General features: G+C 39.6%; 1 protein-coding gene across 8 annotated transcripts in view; it reads left to right on the plus strand.

The window, feature by feature from the left end:
* Nucleotides 1–22,928, plus strand: part of RNF213 (ring finger protein 213) — a 327,147-nt gene that overhangs the window by 149,354 nt on the left and 154,865 nt on the right. For all 8 annotated transcript variants that reach the window (XM_056516951.1, XM_056516949.1, XM_056516950.1 and 5 more), the window contains 2 exons: nt 6,444–6,703; nt 14,872–15,060. In XM_056516951.1, the coding sequence (XP_056372926.1) occupies nt 6,444–6,703; nt 14,872–15,060 (449 nt within the window). The remainder of the gene's footprint in view (nt 1–6,443; nt 6,704–14,871; nt 15,061–22,928) is intronic.

The following is a 22,928-nucleotide window of genomic DNA, read 5'->3' on the forward strand; positions in this document are numbered from 1 at the left end:
AGTGTTAGTATGGCAAATAATTTATTCATTAATTGCTTTTTTTTTGGCATTGTTTATCTATCCCTCTATCGTCACAAGCTCTCTAGGGTATTCTGCACAGAAATATTCTCCTAAAAAAAAAGTTGTTAGCATTAGGCTATGTGCACGAGACTATGTGCACATCCTGTAATGTGAACATATTTGGCATATATGCTGAAAATATCTGCAGTTTTAACATATAGAGCAGGGGGAGCTGAGCAGATTGATGTACTGTACATTTGTCTAAGAAAAGATTTAGTATAACTTGTATTGTGTTCATTAAGTCTTTTTATTTATAAAAAAAAAATTTAAACACTGGAATACCCCTTTAAAGGAAAACTGTCAGCCTGTTCACCCACACTAAACCCAATACACTGGGTTATAGTGTGGGTGAACAGGAGTCCAAGGAGGTGTCACTTACTTAAATACATCCAGTAGGTCCTGAAATATGTCCCCTAGAAGACCGTCTACTAAATTCAGTGAATTACGCGCAGGAGGCCGTGCTTTGCTTGCTGAACTTACATATTCATTTTCTGTGATTCCACTTTACTAGGATGTGGAGTCACAGACAATGAATATGTAAATTGAACCAGCGGGGACTTGCCTCCTGCATGCGATTCACAGAATTTAGCAGAGGATATTCTGGGGGACATATCTCAGGATCTACTGGACGTATTTTAGTCAGTGACCCCTCATTGGACTCCTTTTCACCCACACTATAACCTAGTGTATTGGGTTTAGTGTGGATGAACAGGCTGACTGTTTCCCTTTAAACATTTTTTCTTTTTTTTTTCTTTTTCTTTTTTTCCCCCCCACATTTTCCTTGTTACTATTAATATTTTAAAATAGAAATTTAGCAGTTTTCATTCTGGCTACTAAGTTAGGGAATATGTCATCAGTGTCACCTGCACCAACCTGCTGGTACAGGCTAGTAGTGCGAGTGACACCGATGATAATGATACTTACCTACCCCGATCCGTGGCCCTGTTTGTTATCTTCTTTAATCCAGTGGCAGGCTTGGTGCTCGGCAGGAGCACGCAGACATCACCGCTGCTGCTTCTCCGCGTGGTTCTGCTGCAAACAGGCGTAGAAAAGCAGCAGCGGTGATGTCAGCATGCATTGTCTCATCATTCTTCCAGGCTATACATGTTAAAGGGATACTCTGGTGAAAACCTTTTTTTCTTTTAAATCAACTGGTGGCAGAAAGTTAAACATATTTGTAAATTACTTCTATTAAAAAATCTTTATCCTTCCAGTATTTATTAGCTGCTGAATGCTACAGAGGAAATTCCTTTCTTTTTGGAACACTGATGACATCACAAGCACAGTGCTCTCTGCTGACATCTCTGTCCATTTTAGGGCAGCATGGTGGCTCAGTGGTTAGTACTGCTGCCTTACAGTGCTGGGGACTTGGGTTCAAATCCCACTAAGGACAACAATAAATAAAGCGTTATTATTATTATAATAACGTCAGCAAAGAGAACTGTGCTCGTGATGTCATCAGAGAGCATTCCAAAAAGAAAATAATTTCCTCTGTAGTATTCAGCAGCTAATAAGTACAGGAAGGATTAAGATTTTTTAATAGAAGTCATTTACAAATATGTTTAACTTTCCGCCACCAGTTGATTTAAAAGAAAAAAGGTTTTCACCGGAGTACCCCTTTAAGGTCCTTTAACAATTCCTGGTAAGTTTTATCCTGAAATCCATGAACTAGTTAAGTAGGCCTTTTCTGAACTCTGTCTAAAGTATCTTTATTCTTCTGAAGATACCATCTCCAGGCATTCTGTGCTTTACTCAGCTGTCCGTGGATCCTGACCATTTGTCTGTTCCCTGATTTTTTACTTTTGACTTCTGATTTGGACCTGATGTTACTCTCCTGGTTTGACCCCTACCTGTTTATTGTTCTGTCGCTTTTTCTGACTTGGTACTGCATTATACATGTTTACCCTTAGTCTTTTGATTTCATACCATGTGTTGCTGACCTGGACTGTCTGACACTTCTTGATGGCTCTCCACTTAGTTCATCGCCCAGTTGGGGGCCACTGTTTAGGGCAGATCATCAAAATAGGTTGAGGCAAGCACTTATCTGCATTGTTCCCTACTCCGGACATGACAGATGTTTTGCAAAAAAATTATATATCAGTCTGCTTAGCATTTTCTGCTCTTTAACATGATGTTGGTAGATTGGGCAGACTTTTAGAAAGGTCAATGACCTGGGTTGAAATAAATGGCCATAGTTTATACATATTTTTAATACGTTCCCTCTAGCATCTAAAAGCCACCCTATTGATCAGATGTTGCCTATGGAGACAACACTGACAATTTAGAGCTCTGTATATGATAAATATGCAAATGTAGGCATCCTGGTCCCTTGTGCATTAAGATATTGCACTGAACCCTTGAAGTTGAGACAAGTTATCCTAATGCATTACAAAAACCTAAGTTTAACCCAAGTTTAACACTACTACATTACTGGCCTTATTTTGATCCCTAGTGCATTAGGATATGCCATCGCAGCATATTGTAGACACACACAAGATAACCATCTGTAGCTCTGATCTTTTCTCTTTCCTCTTCATTAACTGATTTATTTTACATGCACATATAATTAAAAAATAATGTTTAAATAAAGACATATGACCTCTGTTTTCATGTTAGGGATGTGGAAATCCTATCGCCCGACGCCCAGGACATGCAGTGCCGGGCACTGGGCAGGTGAATTTCTTTGACTTTGACAACCCAGTGGCGCTCACGGTGTATTAAGCAGGCTTCTGACCTGCTGCATTCCTGGCAGCCCCAAGCTGATTTCAGTTATCACCGCAGCCGGCTATTAACCCTTTAGTTCGTTGCTATCAAAGCTAACAGCGACATCTAAAGGGACATGTAAATGCTCACTGGTGGGCTACCGGGGTGGATTTCCCCCCCCCCTGCAGGGGGAGGGGTCCACTGTAGAGGTAGGGCTTACCTCTGTTTTCTTAGGGACCATGGCTCTGTCATTGATAGAGCCTGGCTGGACCAGGCTTTATAAATGCATTGATCTGCCTGAGGAATCTAATGATTCCTCCTAAAAGTCCCCTAAGGGACTAATAAAGTGTTAAAGAAAAAGTTGAATAAAAGTTTAAAAGAGACACATTAACCCCTTCCATATTAAAATTTCACATCATTCTCTTTTCCTATATAAAAAACATAAACATAATAAAAATAATTATTTTTGGTATCGCCACATGCGCAATTGTCCAAATTATTAAAATATAACATTATATATCCTGTACGTAAAATTACGTAAATGTATAAAAAATACCAAACCCCAGAATTGCTTTTTTTTAATAACATCATATCACAGAAAAAAGGAAAAAAAAGGAAAAAAAACTATGAAAATGTGAGATTAATACTAAAATGGTTCCAATACAAACAGATGATGGTACAAAAAATCAGCCATCATACAGCCTGGTAATCGGAAAAAAAAATTTACAAGGATCAATTAAATGATGGCAATTAAAAAAAAAATTAGATATGGTATTGCTTTAACCCTTTAACGACAATGGACGTAAATGTACGTCATGGTGCCATGGTACTTAACGGTGCTCGCGTCATGCGTGGCAGGTCCCGGCTGCTCTCAGCAGCCAGGGACCCGCCGGTAATGGCGGACATCCGTGATTAACCCCTCAGATGCCGTGATCAATACAGATCACAGCATCTGCGGCAATGCGGTACTTTGAATGGATGATCGGATCGCCCGCAGCGCTGCTGTGGCGATCCAATCATCCAGCACGGCAGCCAGAGTTCCCATCACATGTCTCCGCCTGTCTACTGGGGTCTTCTGCTCTGGTCTGAGATCGGGCAGACCAGATCAGAAGATGACCGATAATACTGATCAGTGCTATGTCCTATACATAGCACTGAACAGTATTAGCAATCAAATGATTTCTATAAATATTCCCCTATAGGGACTATTAAAGTGTAAAAAAAAAAAAAAAAGTTAAATAAAAAAGTTAAAAAATTTGAAAAATCCCCTCCCCCAATAAAAAAGTAAAACTTCAGTTTTTCCCATTTTACCCCCCAAAAAAGAGTAAAAAAAAATAATGAATTCACATATTTGTTATCGCGTGCATAAAAGTCTGAACTATTAAAATATATTGTTAATTATCCCGTACGGTGAACGACGTAAACATAAAAAAAAAATTAAAAGTCCAAAATTGCTGCATTTTTGTCACATTTTATTCCCAAAAATTTTTATAAAAAGTAAAACCTAAGCAAATGTGGTACTGATAAAAACTACAGATCATGGCTCAAAAAATGAGCCCTCATACCGCCCCATACACGGAAAAATTAGAAAGTATAGGTGGTCAAAATAGGGCAATTTCAAACATACTAATTTTGTTAAAATGGTTTGAGATTTTTTTTAAGCAGTACAATTATAGAAAAGCATATAACATGGGTATCATTTTAATCGTATTGACCCACAGAATAAAGAAAATGTCATTTTTACCGGAAAGTATACAGCGTGAAAACAAAACCTTCCAAAATTTGCTAAATTGCGGTTTTCTTTTAAATTTCCCCGCATAAATAATAATTGTTTGGTTACGCCGTACATTTTATGGTAAAATAAGTGATGTAATTACAAAGTACAATTGGTGACGCAAAAAACAAGCCCTCATATGGGTCTGTGGAGGGAAATATAAAAGAGTTATGATTTTTAGAAGGCAAGGAGGAAAAAACGAAAATGCAAAAATAAAATTGGTCTGGTCCTTAACCCCTTAACGACGCAGGACGTATATTTACGTCCTGCGCCGGCTCCCGCGATATGAAGCGGGATCGCGCCGCGATCCTGCATCATATGGCGTCGGTCCCGGCGCTCATCAACGGCCGGGACCCGCGGCTAATACCACACGGTATTAATACCACACGCGGCGATGTGCGGTATTAACCCTTTAGAAGCGGCGGTCAAAGCTGACCGCCGCTTCTAAAGTGAAACTGAAAGTGACCCGGCTGCTCAGTCGGGCTGTTCGGGACCGCCGCGGTGAAATCGCGGCGTCCCGAACAGCTGATCGGACACCGGGAGGGCCCTTACCTGCCTCCTCGGTGTCCGATCGACGAATGACTGCTCCGTGCCTGAGATCCAGGCAGGAGCAGTCAAGCGCCGATAATGCTGATCACAGGCGTGTTAATACACGCCAGTGATCAGCATAGGAGATCAGTGTGTGCAGTGTTATAGGTCCCTATGGGACCTATAACACTGCAAAAAAAAAGTAAAAAAAAAAAGTGTTAATAAAGGTCATTTAACCCCTTCCCTAATAAAAGTTTGAATCGCCCCCCTTTTCCCATAAAAAAAATAAAACAATGTAAAAAAAATTAATAAATAAACAAATGTGGTATCGCCGCGTGCGTAAATGTCCGAACTATAAAAATATATCATTAATTAAACCGCACGGTCAATGGCGTAAAGTCCAAAAAAATTCCAAAGTCCAAAAAAGCGTATTTTGGTCACTTTTTATACCATTAAAAAAATGAATAAAAAGTGATCAAAAAGTCCGATCAAAACAAAAATCATACCGATAAAAACTTCAGATCACGGCGCAAAAAATGAGTCCTCATACCGCCCTGTACGTGGAAAAATAAAAAAGTTATAGGGGTCAGAAGATGACATTTTTAAACGTATAAATTTTCCTGCATGTAGTTATGATTTTTTCCAGAAGTGCGACAAAATCAAACCTATATAAGTAGGGTATCAATTTAACCGTATGGACCTACAGAATAATGATAAGGTGTAATTTTTACCGAAATATGCACTGCGTAGAAACGGAAGCCCCCAAAAGTTAAAATATGGCGTTTTTTTTTCGATTTTGTCGCACAATGATTTTTTTTTCCGTTTCGCCGTGCATTTTTGGGTAAAATGACTAATGTCACTGCAAAGTAGAATTGGCGACGCAAAAAATAAGCCATAATATGGATTTTTAGGTGGAAAATTGAAAGGGTTATGATTTTTAAAAGGTAAGGAGGAAAAAACGAAAGTGCAAAGGGGTTAAGGCCAAAATGGGCCTGGTCCTTACGGGGTTAACCAGGCTGACCTAAAGTAGCAAAATAACATGTCAGTTTGACCACAAGGTAAATGGCGTTTAAAAAAAAAAATTATAATAATTTGTAAAATTATCTTTTATTTCAATTTCACCAATTTTCTTTTTTTGTGTCATTACAATGTACAATTGGTTCCGCAAAAAAACAAACCTTCATATGGGTCTGTAGATGGAAAAATAAGAGTTATGGCTATTATAATGCGAGGAGGAAATAACAAACGGGCAAAAATGAAAATTGGCACAGACAAGTAGATTGGGCTCTGTTTTAGTACATTGGACAATAATTTTTTTATTTTTTTTATTTTCACACCTCTGAATGTGATGATATTGATAATTATTTCTGCCCCCTAGGTTCATATTTTGATGATGAATTTGCTAGATAAAATCTGTGACCCCTTCATTAAAACAAATAATCAAAAAGAAACTGAAGTAAAGCTGAACAGAATAGTCGCAGGATTAATTTGCCTCTGGATTGTTCATACATTTACTATTCGTGTTAGTAAAGAACATTTAACAAACGTTTGCTGTGTTCTGTGCTTGGATGAAATGCCAAGAGAAAAGCTGATTGGTGAACTTCAGAATGCCAAGACTTTGTTTACTAACTTCCAAGGGTGAGTTTTATTTATTTCTTGAATGGGGTAAGCAAAAACATGTTGGGACATATACTTTGATATATATATATATATATATATATATATATATATATATATATATATGTTATAGTATCTGATCTCAGTGGGTCCTACCACGGGCTCTGGCTCTGAGAGAGTGTGTGCGGTAGATAGCATGAGCTCCACTCACTTCTATGGGAATGCTACAGATACCCAAGTACAGCACTTGCTTATGCAAGTTACGCATTCTCTCTCAGACCCAGGGCCCCATTCTGGAGATCGTGGGGAGATCCGAGCAGTCGGACCCTTCACAGTCAGATACTTATCCCCTATCCACAAGTATTTTGCTGGACAATCACTTTAATGAAAGTTATTCTGATCTTGTCATAAACTTACTTGTCCTCCCCCCTGTGCTCCATCCGTTTCCTACAGGGCACTGCCGGAAGTGTCCAGGGATCTTTATGATGACCAGCTCTACTTGCAAACCAATATGGAATTGAAAGTGCTGGGCCAATAAGATGCAGTGCCAACGATCACACCTTCAGAGGGGGGGATATTTAAACTGGGCTGCTTCTGCATTAAGATGCCTATGATTGGTCTTTTTACAAGCCTCACTAGCATTACATAAAAACGTAGAATGTGTTGGCATATAAGAACCATTTGGCCCATCTAGTCTGCCCAATATTCTGAATACTATGAATAGTCCCTGGCCTTATCTGATATGAAGGATAGCCTTATGGCTATCCCATGCATGCTTAACTTTCACTGTATTTGCAGCCACCACTTCTGCTGGAAGGCTATTGTAGATTGTAAAATTGCCGATCAGTTTAAAAGGCAATTTTTAATGTGGGCAGAATAAACATTAACATGAAACAAAAGTAAAAATAGAATAAAAGAAAAAAGAAAAATGGGGTGCAACTTAAAAGTTTCGAATCCGGACCGGATTCTTCATCAGGCAATTTCTGTTACAGAAGGAAAATGCGCCAACTTAAAATGTAAAAGGCTGGATTACCAGTCACAGGTCATGGGGGTGGATCCCTTTTCGGCATCATAAAAATCATGAAAACAACATTATGAATAAGACTGGACATAAGTAAGGTAGAAATAACACTAATATTAGTGAGATATGTAAATCTAATACTAGGGAGGTGCGCTAGTGTGTTTTGCAGCACTGGAGACCCTTGGTTTTCTGCCCACTGTAATTCATACATTGTTTTTTTGTGTTTTTGTTGGAGCTCCGTTCAAATCACTGTAATGTTTCTTCTGCTCTATATCTCTGGTCCTATTTTGTCCAGCTGGTTTGTAGAAAAACAATAATAATAGTGCACTGTGTCTGGTTGACTATTGGTGAGCATGCGCATCGGTCTCATTTGTTGCGGTGCGCACAGAGGATAGTCTCGGCAATCATGCACTGAGAGTTTATTAATATCATGTTGGCAATCTGGAGGATATACTTCTGGTTTAATCAGGTATGTTATTGGTCTGTTACTGGTCATACTAAGTTACCGACCGACATAACATGACTTATAGGTTAATGACAATCTTGTGCACGGTTCACCTTACCGGCGTGCCGAGAAAAAAGGTAGCATTTGTTTACTAATCGGGGTTATTTGGTACTTGTTGTTGGTCTGGTGCTGATTATACTACGTTTACAGACCAACCCAGAATGACTCCTAGGTTGATGCTAATCTTGCGCATGGTTCACCTCTCCAACGTGCAAAAGAGAGATTACATTTGTTTATAGTCGGGGTTATTTGTTACTTGTAGAGTAATATTATTCATTGTTTCTTTGTTGTAGCAATAAGAGCAACAGGCCCTTTGGTTGATGTATCCAATGGGAACATTGACAACATATTACATAAAGAATAGATGTTTATAACCTGATAGCAATAGATGAAAATAGCAGAACTGATAGGGTAATGATAGTATAGCGATGAGTACTAACAGTAATAGTATAAAAATATTTATATGATGAATTATTAAGATAAATTACTATTGTTAGAATATGTAATCAACTGTTTAGTAGATATTGATTGAAGAACATTGTATGAATATGTATATGCAATAAACCAATTAGTTTGGTAGGGATAAAATTGGCAGAGGCTTTTTGTATAGTTAATAATGGAGGGGAGGGGAGATAAAATTATATTAGGACTATGAGTGCTAGTAGTAATAGTAAAGAAATATATGTGATGAATGGATAGGGTAACTTGCTATAAAAATGGTTGTATATGATTGTGTGATAAACTATTTAGTGCATATCAATACAGGGAAATATTGCATACATATGTAAATGTGATGAACCAATAAATAAAAATAGATGGGTGGAGGTTAAATATAAAATTAATTATTTGGGAGGGGAAGGGGGAAAAAAAGGAATTGATCTGTGATCGATAAAGAGAACGGGAACTAGGATGGGACTAATGAAAAACTGATCAAATGATTGTTTCCACAATTTCTTAAGACCACGCGGCGAGACTGTGCTAAGTTTGAACATCCAATAAACCTCACGCTTTTTGAGAACTTCAAAGCGATTAGAGGTGTCTTCACTGATGTGGTCAATTGGAGTAACACGGATGGGGCTCTTGTTATTGGGATGGTGATTAAGACAATGTCTGGATAGCCCATGAAGTAGAAACTGTTTCCTGATATTTTGACGGTGTTTATCAATTCTACAATGTAATGGCTGAATTGTCCGTTCTATGTATTGTACCGTATTTATCGGCGTATAACACGCACTTTTTAGGCTAGAATTTTTAGCCTAAAGTCTACCTGCGTGTTATACGCCGATAAGTCACTGCAGTTCAATGATTTAAAGCGGGCGCTTTAAATCAATGAACTGCAGCGGCTTTGCAGGTGCAGAGACCGCCAGCGCTGCCGGCTTCTCTGCCCTGCCCCTGCCTGTCCTGGGGTCTAGAGCCCTGCTGCCGGCCCTTCTCTCCCCCTGGCTATCTGTGCCGCTGCCCGTTCTCTCCCCCTGACTATCTGTGCCGGCGCCCCATTGCCGGCGCCGATGGCCAGGGGGAGAGAAGCGGCGCCGGCAATGGGACAGCGGCGCCGGCAGACAGGGGGAGAGAAGGGGCAGCGGCACCCATTGCCGGCGCCGCTGCCCCGTTGCCTCCCCCATCCCCGGCTGTATAATTACCTGTTGCCGGGGTCAGGTCCGCGGTGCTTCAGGCCTCCGTCCCCTGCGTCGTTGCTATGCGCTGCACGGTGCGGCGCAATGACGTCACTGTCTAATATTGTCTAATATTCCCTATTTTTCTTTCGGGGGTTTGAGGCCGCATGCCTTTGTTGGGCGTTGGGGCCCCGTCTTTGCGCTCATTTGGTCTGATATCATCCTTATTTTGAGTTTGATCGTTGCTTCCGTTCACATGAACTCATGAAATCATCAGTAAAAAAGAATTATAATCTAAGTAAGGAAGAACATATGGCAATAAAACAATTACAAGATAACTCTGACATTGTTATCAGATGTGCTAATAAAGGAGGAGGCCTGGTTATATTAGATTATGAATATTATGAGAAACAAGCAAACAGAATATTGTCAGATGAAACATTTTATCAAGTTATCACCTGCAATCCCTTTCCACAAATTGAAAAAATCTATATATCCTGATTGAAGAAGGGATACAGAAAAATATTCTTAATAAGGAAGAAGGAAAATATTTGAAAATCTCTAACGCCAATAAACCATACTTCTACTTCTTACCCGAAATTCACAAATCCCTCAGTGATCCCCCTGGACGACCCATTATTTCAAACACAAACTCAATCAGTCGTAACCTGGCTCACTATATTGACCTCTTTCTTCAACCGTATGTCCTGGATTTACCTAGTTATTTACGGGATTCCACACAACTGATTGAGACACTAGTAAGAATACCCTGGAAATCGGGCTACCAATTAATCACTTGTGATGTTACATCACTATATATGAATATTTCTCACAACCTCGGATTAAAATGTACAAGATTATCTCCAAGAGGATACAAAACTCCCCTCCATACAAAAAGAGTTTCTGATGAAAAGCTTAGAGTTTATTCTCTATAACAACTTTTTTTATATACAAGAGGACATATCAACAGAGCAAAGGGACTGCAATTGGCTCGAAGGTCGCACCAGCTTACTCTAATTTATTTATGGGCGCCTTCGAGGACCATCATATCTCGCACAATCCCTCCTTTAAAACCTCACATAATTCTATATAAAAGGTATATAGATGGTTTATTCTTCATATGGGATGGACCAGAGGATACATCTAAAATCCTACTTGAAACACTGAAGGGAAATGATTGGGGCCTACAATTTTCCCTGGAAACCAGCTGCGACAAAATCCATTTCTTAGATCTCTGTATTATGCATAACGTTACGGAATTCATCACGTCCACTTTCTTTAAGACTGTTGACATGAACAGCTATTTAGAATTCGACAGCGCACATTATAAACAATGGCTGAAAAATATTCCCTATAGCCAATTCCAAAGGATCCGTAAAAATTGTACAGAAGAATCATCATTTAAGAAAGAAGCAACAATTCTGGAGAGACGGTTTAAAGAACAAAAGTATCCAAACATGATAGTCAAACATGCACTACAATGAGCACAATCAAAAACACAGAAAGAATGTCTTTTTACAATAAAAAAACACCAACCAAGTAGCACATAGCCAACAGATACAGAAACAGAAAACAAATTTTATTACTACATACAGCAATGCAGCCAGCAAAATAAGAGAAGTCCTTAATAAAAACTGGCACATTCTGCTAAATGATGTTCAGCTTAAAGGAAATATTCCCAATCACCCACAGCTGACATTTCGGAGGACTCCTACCCTCAAAAACTTATTGGCTCCCAGCCAAATTAGGCAGCACAAAACAAAAAAGAAAAAAGACGACTTACCACCAGGACGCTACCAATGTGGTGTGAAGCGATGTATGTGCTGTAAAGAAATCAGTAACAAACTCAATGACATTACGTCGTATACCACTAAAGAAAATTTTCAATTAAAATACCACCTTACCTATCAGTCTTCCTATATTATATATCTCATTGACTGCATCTGTGGATTACAATACATAGAACGGACAATTCAACCATTACATTGTAGAATTAATAAACACCGTCAAAATATCAGGAAACGGTTTCTACTTCATGGGCTATCCAGACATTGTCTTAATCAACATCCCAATAACAAGAGCCCCATCCATGTTACTCCAATTGACCACATCAGTGAAGACACCTCTAATCGCTTTGAAGGTCTCAAAAAGCGTGAGGTTTATTGGATGTTCAAACTTAGCACAGTCTCGCCGCGTGGTCTTAAGAAATTGTGGAAACAATCATTTGATCAGTTTTTCATTAGTCCCATCCTAGTTCCCGTTCTCTTTATCGATCACAGATCAATTCCTTTTTTCCCCCTTCCCCTCCCAAATAATTAATTTTATATTTAACCTCCACCCATCTATTTTTATTTATTGGTTCATCACATTTATATATTTATACAATATTTCCCTGTATTGATATGCACTAAATAGTTTATCACACAATCATATACAACCATTTTTATAGCAAGTTACCCTATCCATTCATCACATATATTTCTTTACTATTACTACTAGCACTCATAGTCCTAATATAATTTTATCTCCCCTCCCCTCCATAATTAACTATACAAAAAGCCTCTGCCAATTTTATCCCTACCAAACTAATTGGTTTGTTGCATATACATATTCATACAATGTTCTTCAATCAATATCTACTAAACAGTTGATTACATATTCTAACAATAGTAATTTATCTTAATAATTCATCATATAAATATTTTTATACTATTACTGTTAGTACTCATCGCTATACTATCATTACCCTATCAGTTCTGCTATTTTCATCTATTGCTATCAGGTTATAAACATCTATTCTTTATGTAATATGTTGTCAATGTTCCCATTGGATACATCAACCAAATGGCCTGTTGCTCTTATTGTTACAACGAAGAAACAATGAATAATATTACTCTACAAGTAACAAATAACCCCGACTATAAACAAATGTAATCTCTCTTTTGCACGTTGGAGAGGTGAACCATGCGCAAGATTAGCATCAACCTAGGAGTCATTCTGGGTTGGTCTGTAAACGTAGTATAATCAGCACCAGACCAACAACAAGTACCAAATAACCCCAATTAGTAAACAAATGCTACCTTTTTTTCTCGGCACGCCGGTAAGGTGAACCGTGCACAAGATTGTCATTAACCTATAAGTCATGTTATGTCAGTCGGTAACTTAGTATGACCAGTAACAGACCAATAACATACCTGATTAAACCAGAAGTATATCCTCCAGATTGCCAACATGATATTAATAAACTCTCAGTGCATGATTGCCGAGACTATCCTCTGTGCGCACCGCAACAAATGAGACCGATGCGCATGCTCACCGATAATCTACCAGACACAGTGCACTATTATTATTGTTTTTCAACAAACCAGCTGGACAAAATAGGACCAGAGATATAGAGCAGAAGAAACAGTGATTTCAACAGAGCTCCAACAAAAACACAAAAAAACAAAGTATGAATTACAGTGGGCAGAAAACCAAGGGTTTCCAGCGCTGCAAAACACACTAGCGCACCTCCCTAGTATTAGCTTTACATATCTCACTAATATTAGTGTTATTTCTACCTTACTTATGTCCAGTCTTATTCGTAATGTTGTTTTCATGATTTTTATCATGCCGAAAAAGGATCCACCCCCATGACCTGTGACCCGGTGGTAATCCAGCCTTTTACATTTTAAGTTGGCGCATTTTCCTTCTGTAACAGAAATTGCCTGATGAAGAATCTGGTCCGGATTCGAAACTTTTAAGTTGCACCCCATTTTTCTTTTTTCTTTTATTCTATTTTTACTTTTGTTTCATGTTAATGTTTATTCTGCCCACAATAAAAAATTGCCTTTTAAACTGATCGGCAATTTTTTATTATTTAATTTTATTTTCTACAAAGAAAGGCGCCATTCGGACAGTTCCATTTTTTACGTTTGTTTTATCCTGCTTTAACCGTACCTGGAGGTTACGGGTAAGGACGCCGAGGCTGCCATCTCTCCTGCACCGCTAATTTAGCGAGTCAACATGCACACAAAGGTGTTGTACTCTAAGTACAACACAACACGGTAAGGTACAACTAATTGCACACCTGTACCTCTTTACTCACAGGACTTCACTAGGTGTGCACCTGTTTTCACTTATCTTTCATTGTAGATAGGAGATCCTTTTCACTGGACAATCCCTTTAAATTGTGTTCAAGAGTATTTCTAATAAAGTTTTAATATGTACAGTGTCTTGGAATCATATCTTGGACCTAAGATATCAAAACATATTCTTATTTTTCTAATCTGTTATTTTCCGATTGTATGTTTTTTTTTTATTGTATTATTTGTGCATAAGTATAGGGGCAGACATCTTGCCTTAAGTTTCTGCTCTGCTATGTTAATAGCATTTAGAAATTTACAGCTACCACATGGACCATAGGAACCTGCTGTCTGAAGAGGATTAATTGGGGAAATTTACCAATACTAATAATTCTTAGACAGTAGAAGCTTTAGCAGACAGTTTTAAATGTGCCAGGTTTATAATAGTGGTTAATTTTGTTTAATAAATCTGGCACACTGTCTAGTCTGAGTTTAGACCAACTATTAGTTGTCTTACTTTATGCCAGCCCATTTCCTGTTATCTTTTGTATCTCATCACATGGGAAAGCCTAGCAAAATTACACTTTTTGGCCTTCTTATTCACAATTGATTATTTTTGACCATTGGGTATAATTGTCAGTCAGTAACCTTGGCTCTTGCATACAGATTATTGGGAGCTAGACTTGCTTGATTACAATGGTTTTAATGTTATGGCTGATCGGTGTCTATTAAATAAACAGTGTTGGGTTTAAGTGGATTTTGAATGTGGGTTGCCTATAGTACAAAAGTTGAATTGTGGATTAAACATTAAGTGGACTCCATTTTTGTAGAAATAAACATATCACAAGGAGATAAAAGATACTGTATGAGCATCTTATTGACTTCAGTTGATTTTTTAATAATCTTTTATTATTCGTGTATGTATATATATATAATATATTATACATTCTGATTTCTGCACTTTCAATTACTGTTTTGGTTTACAGAACACATGAACTATTGAGACAGCTGTGCCAGAAATGTATAGATGATAATGTAGAACACTGGGTGTGGGTCCTGCCAGTCCTACATACGTTTTCTCCTGTATCCAGCACAGAGGCATTAATGTCAAAACAAGAAGATGTCTGGGCTGGTCTTGAAGGCATTGCCTATGATACGCTTAAAAAATATCTAAGGTAATAATCTTTTATATATTTGTTGTACAATATTCTTTACACAGAAGCATATTGATATTTGCTTAGTAGAGTAAGGCTATTCACACATTCGGAAAATGTGCGGAATGAAAAATTTTTGGGACATTCCACACATTTGACTAAGGCAAGGTTCACATGGCTGTTCTCTACCGTGCCGCTATTCTCCTGTCATTGCTGCTAAATGGACCATACTAAGGCTGCATTCACACTACGTTTGCAGCCTACGGTTGCCGGGTCTGGCTAGGAAATTTCAAAACCGGTCGCTCCCGTGCAGCTACTATCAATAATCCATAACTGACTAGAATGTGACCCTAGGGTCATTGTAAAGACACATTATTTGAGTCAAAGTACCACAAATCTCACATATTTGCACAAAACTTGCACTGAAAAGGAACAAGAAATAGATGCACTCACCGGGTTTATCCAATGCTTGTGTTTGATTTATTCAAAGAAGTGCAGATAATGTCTTGTGAAATAGGGACATCTCACCTGGGCGACAGCAGCCATTTCACGTCTGACAGCGTTTCCTCAGGCCCCCTGGTGTCCAGGTCACCAGGGGGCCTGAGGAAACGCCGACAGGTGAGATAAGGTCACCAGGGGTCCTGAGGAAAGGCCAACAGGCGTGGCAACTAGTAAGATTGCATGGATAAATTTAGGCACAGTCCTTAACCCTACCTCCTCCGTAACAGAGGGGTCAACAGATTGAAACAGAAGAGCCTGGTGGACGTAAATGGGATGCGGACGGTCCAATGCCTGGAACTGTATCCTTCAACGTATTCCCAAAATGTTCGTGTTTTTGGACAGTCCCAAATACCATGGTAAAAATCTGTGCCAAAAACGCCACATTTGGGGCATGAGGTTAGTCTGTCAGGGAACGCCGGTGTGGCCGGAAGATTAAATCCCAAGTAGCCATAGTGCATCAGTTTAAAAAAGGTTTCCCTCCACCTCTCATTGATGACCGTAGATCTCACCTTACCCCAACCTTCCAATATACGTTCATGGATGTCCGAATCCTGAAGAACGGATTCCTATTTGGCAAATAGGGTATGTTTAGACACCTTTAGGAGGCGATCATTAAAGCATTTATATAGCGTGGAGATTAAAATCTTTCTGGGTTGCGGGCCTATCATGTCCTCAAAGGAGGAGGGGGAAACCTCCGGGGCAGGATTGCGCAATCTTGAAGTACAAAATGACAAAAGTTGGGAGACCTGAAGAAAGTGAGTGGGGGGCAGCGAGAAGGATGTAAGAAGTTCATCAGGAGAAAGCCACCTCCGTTCCTCCACCTGCATCAGTTGTTTTGCTACAGTAAGTCCTTTCTGACACCACAACTCAAATAAACTGCTTTCCCTGCCCGTAGGAAACTCCGGGTGACCTCAGAGGTTAAGATGTCCGGACAGCAGAAAAGGAAGATTGTAGGCCTTACGAATAGCTTTCCACGTCAAAACAGTATCTCTGATCAGTAATGAGCACTTTATGTGGGCGGGTAGCGCCGAAGTGCGGGTGTGTAGACAGGAGTTCAGATTCCATGGAGCAGCAAAATCTGCCTCCAAGGAATAATTAGAATGGAAGCTGGATTCATAAATCCATTCAAGAACATGTCTGAAAAGACCAATTTGGTCTTTTTAAACAAATATTTCAGTGAACATAGGCATGTGTGCTATATTTTTGACCATATATTTCTGCATAAAGTTTATCTCTGTAAAGCCTTTCAATTGTTAAGGTAAAATTTTACAGCAAGCTTTACATGCAACTTTGTATGACAGTGTAAATAACTGCCTACATTTTACACAATGATCATGGGGCCTGTTTTCTAAAAATATGGTTCTTTTGGTTGTATGGTAGCTTTAGATTGTATTAAAGAAATATGTCTTTTGTGACATGTTTTAAAAGCATGATATTGTGTTAGTGGCAGGATTAAGGATATTAAAGTGTGCCTATTGTTAACAAAAAGTTTTTATATGATGTAGATAATAAAATTATATGTATATTTGTAATATACATTGGTTAAAAAAATGTGTATATTTTTGTCCTTACAGCTATTGCCTGTGTGTCTCTGTGAGGAGTCCAAATACAGGAAGTGTGAGTGGACTAGCAGGGCTCTGTACACTGAGGAAAAGTAGGGCTCTGTACACCGAGGACAAGCAGGGCTCTGTGCACTGAGGACAAGCAGGGCTCTGTGCACTGAGGACAAGCAGGGCTCTGTGCACTGAGGACAAGCAGGGCTCTGTGCACTGAGGACAAGCAGGGCTCTGTGCACGGAGGACAAACAGGGCTTTGTACACTGAGGCTCTGTTACAAGCTCCCGGCTCACACAGCAGGCTAATTGACAAGCCAGGAGCCAACACCAGAGCTCTGCTTGTCCACCCACACTTCCTGTATTTGGACTTATCATAGAGACACACAAGCAATAGCTGTAGGGACAAAAATATGCAATTTTTTTAACCAATGTATATTATAAATATACATATAATGTTATTATCTACATTATATAAAAAGTATTTGTTAACAGCAGGTACACTAATAGAGAGTGTATATGTTATGGGAATTGCTAGCTAGTATTGATGCAACCTAGAAGTCCAATGACTAAGTGAACTAAGATACCCTTGAAATCTCTACATCCTCTTATATAGATATAACAAAAAAACATTCCTTATATTTGCCACTCCTCATCGCTTTGTGGTTTTAAACACACCATTATTCTTTGTTGTGCACTAAGGGGATATATATTTTTAATAAAGAAAATATGTTATAATAGGGGATATTCCCAGGGGGTTATCCAGGAAAAAACTTTTTTTTTATATATCAACTGGCTCCAGAAAGTTAAACAGATTTGTAAATTACTTCTATTAAAAAATCTTAATCCTTTCAGCACTTATGAGCTTCTGAAGTTAAGGTTTTTCTTTTCTGTCTAAGTACTCTCTGATGACACGTGTCTCGGGAACCGCCCAGTTTAGAAGCAAATCCCCATAGCAAACCTCTTCTAAACTGGGCGGTTCCCGAGACACGTGTCATCAGAGAGCACTTAGAGAGAAAAGAACAACCTTAACTTCAGAAGCTTATAAGTACTGAAAGGATTAAGATTTTTTTTTTAATAGAAGTAATTTACAAATCAACTCTCTGGAGCCAGTAGATATATAAAAAAAAAGTTTTTTCCTGGAATACCCCTTTAAGGGGCGTCAGTCCCTGAGGGGTGAAAGCCCTAAGGGTGTTTTTACCCCTGGGAAAATTGAAAGGGTTATGATTTTTAAAAGGTAAGAAGGAAAATACGAAAATGCAAAAACTGAAAAAGGCGGAGTCCTTAAGGGGTTAAAGTGTGTAAAAAATAAATAAAATTAAAGTAAAAAAATTTGAAAAATCCCCTCCCCCAATAAAAGTGTAAATTGTCACTTTTTCCCATTTTATCCCCAGAAAGTATAAAAAAAATAAATAAATGTATAAACATATTTGGTTCACTGGGTGCGTAAATGTCCAAACTATCAAAATATAATGTTAATGATCCCGTACGGTGAACGGCGTAGACGTAAAAAATAGTCCAATATTGCTGCTTAAAAAAATGTTATTAAATGAATTAAAAGTTTCATATATGCAAATGGGGTATCAAAAAAAGTATATAATAAAAAGACTTGAAAATGAGCCCTTATACCGCCGCTTATATGGAAAAATTGAAAAGTTATAGCTCGTCAAACTAGAAGGATATTAACTCACTAATTTGGCTAAAAGGCTTCAGATTTTTTTAAAGCGGTACAATAATAGAAAAGTATGCAATCATGGATATCATTTTAATTGTATTGACAAACAGATTAAATAAAACATGTCATTTTTACCGTAAAACCAAAACCTTCCAAAAGTTGCAAAATTGTGGTTTTCTTTTCAATTTCCCCATGCAAATAGTATTTTTTATTTTTATTTCGCCATGCATTCTATGGTAAAATGAGTGATGTCATTACAAAGGACAACTGGTTATGCAAAAAACAAGCCTATAACTTTTCTGTGGATGAAAATGTAAAAGAGTTATGATTTTTAGAAGGCGAGGAGGAAAAAAACAGAAATAAAATTTGCTGCGTCCTTAAAGTGGTTATCCAGGAAAAAACTTTTTTTTTATATTTCAACTGGCTCCAGAAAGTTAAACAGATATGTAAATTACTTCTATTAAATAATCTTAATCCTTTCAGTACTTATGAGCTGATGAAGTTTTTCTTTTCTGTCTAAGTGCTCTCTGATGACCCGTGTCTCGGGAACCGCCCAGTTTAGAAGCAATTCCCCATAGCAAACCTCTTCTACTCTATGCAGTTCCCGAGACAAGCAGAGATGTCAGCAGAGAGCACTGTTGCCAGATAGAAAACAACAACTCAACTTCAGCAGCTGATAATTATTGAAAGAATTAAGATTTTTTAATAGAAGTAATTTAAAAATCTGTTTAACTTTCTGGAGCCAGTTGATAAATAAAAAAAAGTTTTTTCCTGGAATACCCCTTTAACCCCTTAAGGACCAGGCCATTTTATACCTTAAGGACCGGAGCGTTTTTTGCAATTCTGACCACTGTCACTTTAAACATTAATAACTCTGGAATGCTTTTAGTTATCATTCTGATTCCGAGATTGTTTTTTCGTGACATATTCTACTTTAACTTAGTGGTAAAATTTTATGGTAACTTGCATCCTTTCTTGGTGAAAAATCCCAAAATTTGATGAAAAAAATGAAAATTTTGCATTTTTCTAACTTTGAAGCTCTCTGCTTGTAAGGAAAATGGATATTCAAAATATATTTTTTTGGGGTTCACATATACAATATGTCTACTTTATGTTTGCATCATAAAATTTATGAGTTTTTACTTTTGGAAGACACCATAGGGCTTCAAAGTTCAGCAGCAATTTAGAAATTTTTCACAAAATTTTCAAACTCACTATTTTTCAGGGACCAGTTCAGTTTTGAAGTGGATTTGAAGGGTCTTCATATTAGAAATACCCCATAAAAGACCCCATTATAAAAACTACACCCCCTAAAATATTCAAAAAAACATTCAGTAAGTGTATTAACCCTTTAGGTGTTTCACAGGAATAGCAGCAAAGTGAAGGAGAAAATTCAAAATCTTCATTTTTTACACTCGCATGTTCTTGTAGACCCAATTTTTGAATTTTTGCAAGGGGTAAAAAGGAGAAAATTTTTACTTGTATTTGAAACCCAATTTCTCTCGAGTAAGCACATACCTCATATGTCTATGTTAATTGTTCGGCGGGCGCAGTAGAGGGCTCAGAAGGGAAGGAGCGACAAATGGTTTTTGGGGGGCATGCCGCATTTAGGAAGCCCCTATGGTGCCAGGACAGCAAAAAAAAAACACATGGCATACCATTTTGGAAACTAGACCCCTCGGGGAACGTAACAAGGGGTAATTTGAACCTTAATACCCTACAGGTGTTTCACGACTTTTGCATATGTAAAAAAATATATATATTTTTTTACCTAAAATGCTTGTTTTCCCAAAAGTTTTACATTTTTTAAAAGGGTAATAGCAGAAAATACCCCCCAAAATTTGTTAGGCAATTTCTCCCGAGTACGGCGATACCCCATATGTGGCCCTAAACTGTTGCCTTGAAATAAGACAGGGCTCCAAAGTGAGAGCGCCATGCGCATTTGAGGCCTAAATTAGGGACTTGCATAGGGGTGGACATAGGGGTATTCTACGCCAGTGATTCCCAAACAGGGTGCCTCCAGCTGTTGTAAAACTCCCAGCATGCCTGGACAGTCAACGGCTATCTGGCAATACTGGGAGTAGTTGTTTTGCAACAGCTGGAGGCTCCGTTTTGGAAACAGTGGCGTACCAGACGTTTTTCATTTTTATTGGGGAGGGGGGTTGTATAGGGGTATGTGTATATGTAGTGTTTTTTACTTTTTATTTTGTGTTAGTGTAGTGTTTTTAGGGTACAGTCACACAGGCGGGGGTTCACAGTAGTTTCTCGCTGGCAGTTTGAGCTGCGGCAGAAAATTTGACGCAGCTCAAACTTGCAGCCGGATACTTACTGTAATCCTCCGCCCATGTGAGTGTACCCTGTACGTTCACATTGGGGGGGGGGGGGGGGGGGAATCCAGCTGTTGCAAAACTACAACTCCCAGCATGTACGGTCTATCAGTGCATGCTGGGAGTTGTAGTTTTGCAACCGCTGGAGGCACCGTTTTGGAAACAGTGGCGTACCAGACGTTTTTCATTTTTATTGTCGAGGGGGGCTGTGTAGGGGTATGTGTATATGTAGTGTTTTTTACTTTTTATTTTATTGTGTGTTGGTGTAGTGTAGTGTTTTTAGGGTACAGTCGCACGGGCGGGGGTTCACAGTAGTTTCTCGCTGGCAGTTTGAGCTGCGGCAGACATTTTGCCGCACCTCAAACTTGCAGCCGGATACTTACTGTAATCCTCCGCCCATGTGAGTGTACCCTGTACATTCACATTGGGGGGGGGGGGGGAACATCCAGCTGTTGCAAAACTACAACTCCCAGCATGTACGGTCTATCAGTGCATGCTGGGAGTTGCAGTTTTGCAACAGCTGGAGGCACACTGGTTGTGAAACACCGAGTTTGGTAACAAACTCAGTGTTTTGCAACCAGTTTGCCTTCAGCTGTTGCAAAAGCTACAACCCCGAGCATGTACGGACAGCGGAAGGGCATGCTGGGTGTTGTAGTTATGCAACAGCTGGAGGCATACTACTTTGGCTGGGGATGCTGGGGATTGTAGTTATGCAACAGCTGGAGACACACTGGTTTGCTACTTAACTCAGCGTGCCTTCAGCTGTTGCAAAACTACAACTTTCAGCAGTCACCGACAGCCAACGGGCATGCTGGGAGTTGTAGTTATGCAACCACCAGATGCACCACTACAACTCCCAGCATGCACTTTAGCTGATTGTGCAAGCTGGGAGTTGTAGTTACACAACAGCTGAAGCTACACTTTTCCATAGAAAGAAAGTGCCTCCAGCTGTTGCAAAACTACAAGTCCCAGCATGCCCATAAGGGAATGCTGGGAGTTGTGGTGGTCTGCCTCCTGCTGTTGCATAACTACAGCTCCCAGCATGCCCTTTTTGCATGCTGGGAGCTGTTGCTAAGCAACAGCAGGAGGCTGTCACTCACCTCCAACGATCCTCGCTGCACCAGGTCAGTCCCTCGTCGTCGCCGCCGCCGCCGCCGCTGCTCCTGGGGCCCCGATCCCAACAGGGGCGCCGGGGATCGGGGTCCCCAGCACCCGGGGTGCACGTCCCGCACCCGCTCACGTCCTCCGGAAGAGGGGCGGAGCGGGTTGCGGGAGTGACACCCGCAGCAGGCGCCCTGATTGGTCGGCCGGTAATCCGGCCGACGAATCAGGGCGATCGTGAGGTGGCACCAGTGCCACCTCACCCCTGCTGGCTCTGGCTGTTCGGGGCCGTCTCTGACGGCCCCGATCAGCCAATAATACCGGGTCACTGGAGACCCGGAATCCGCCGCAGATCGCTGGACTGAATTGTCCAGGGATCTGCGGCCATCGCCGACATGGGGGGTCATAATGACCCTCCTGGGCGATATGTCCCGATGCCTGCTGAACGATTTCAGCAGGCATCGGGCACCGGCTCCGCTCCAGATGGTTGCGGGGGGCCGGTAAAACACATGACGTTCTCATACGTCATGTGTCCTTAAGGACTCGGAAATGGAGACGTATGAGAACGTCATGTGTCCTTAAGGGGTTAAGGTCAAAATGGGTTGTGTCCTTAAGGGATTAATAGGCAGACCTAAAAAATACTTTATAGGGGTACTCCGGTGAAATCCTTTTTTCTTTTAAATCAACTGGTGGCAGAAAGTTAAACATATTTGTAAATTACTTCTATTAAAAA

The sequence above is a fragment of the Hyla sarda genome, chromosome 4 (genome assembly GCF_029499605.1).
Source record: "Hyla sarda isolate aHylSar1 chromosome 4, aHylSar1.hap1, whole genome shotgun sequence".
Classification (NCBI taxonomy): domain Eukaryota; kingdom Metazoa; phylum Chordata; class Amphibia; order Anura; family Hylidae; genus Hyla; species Hyla sarda.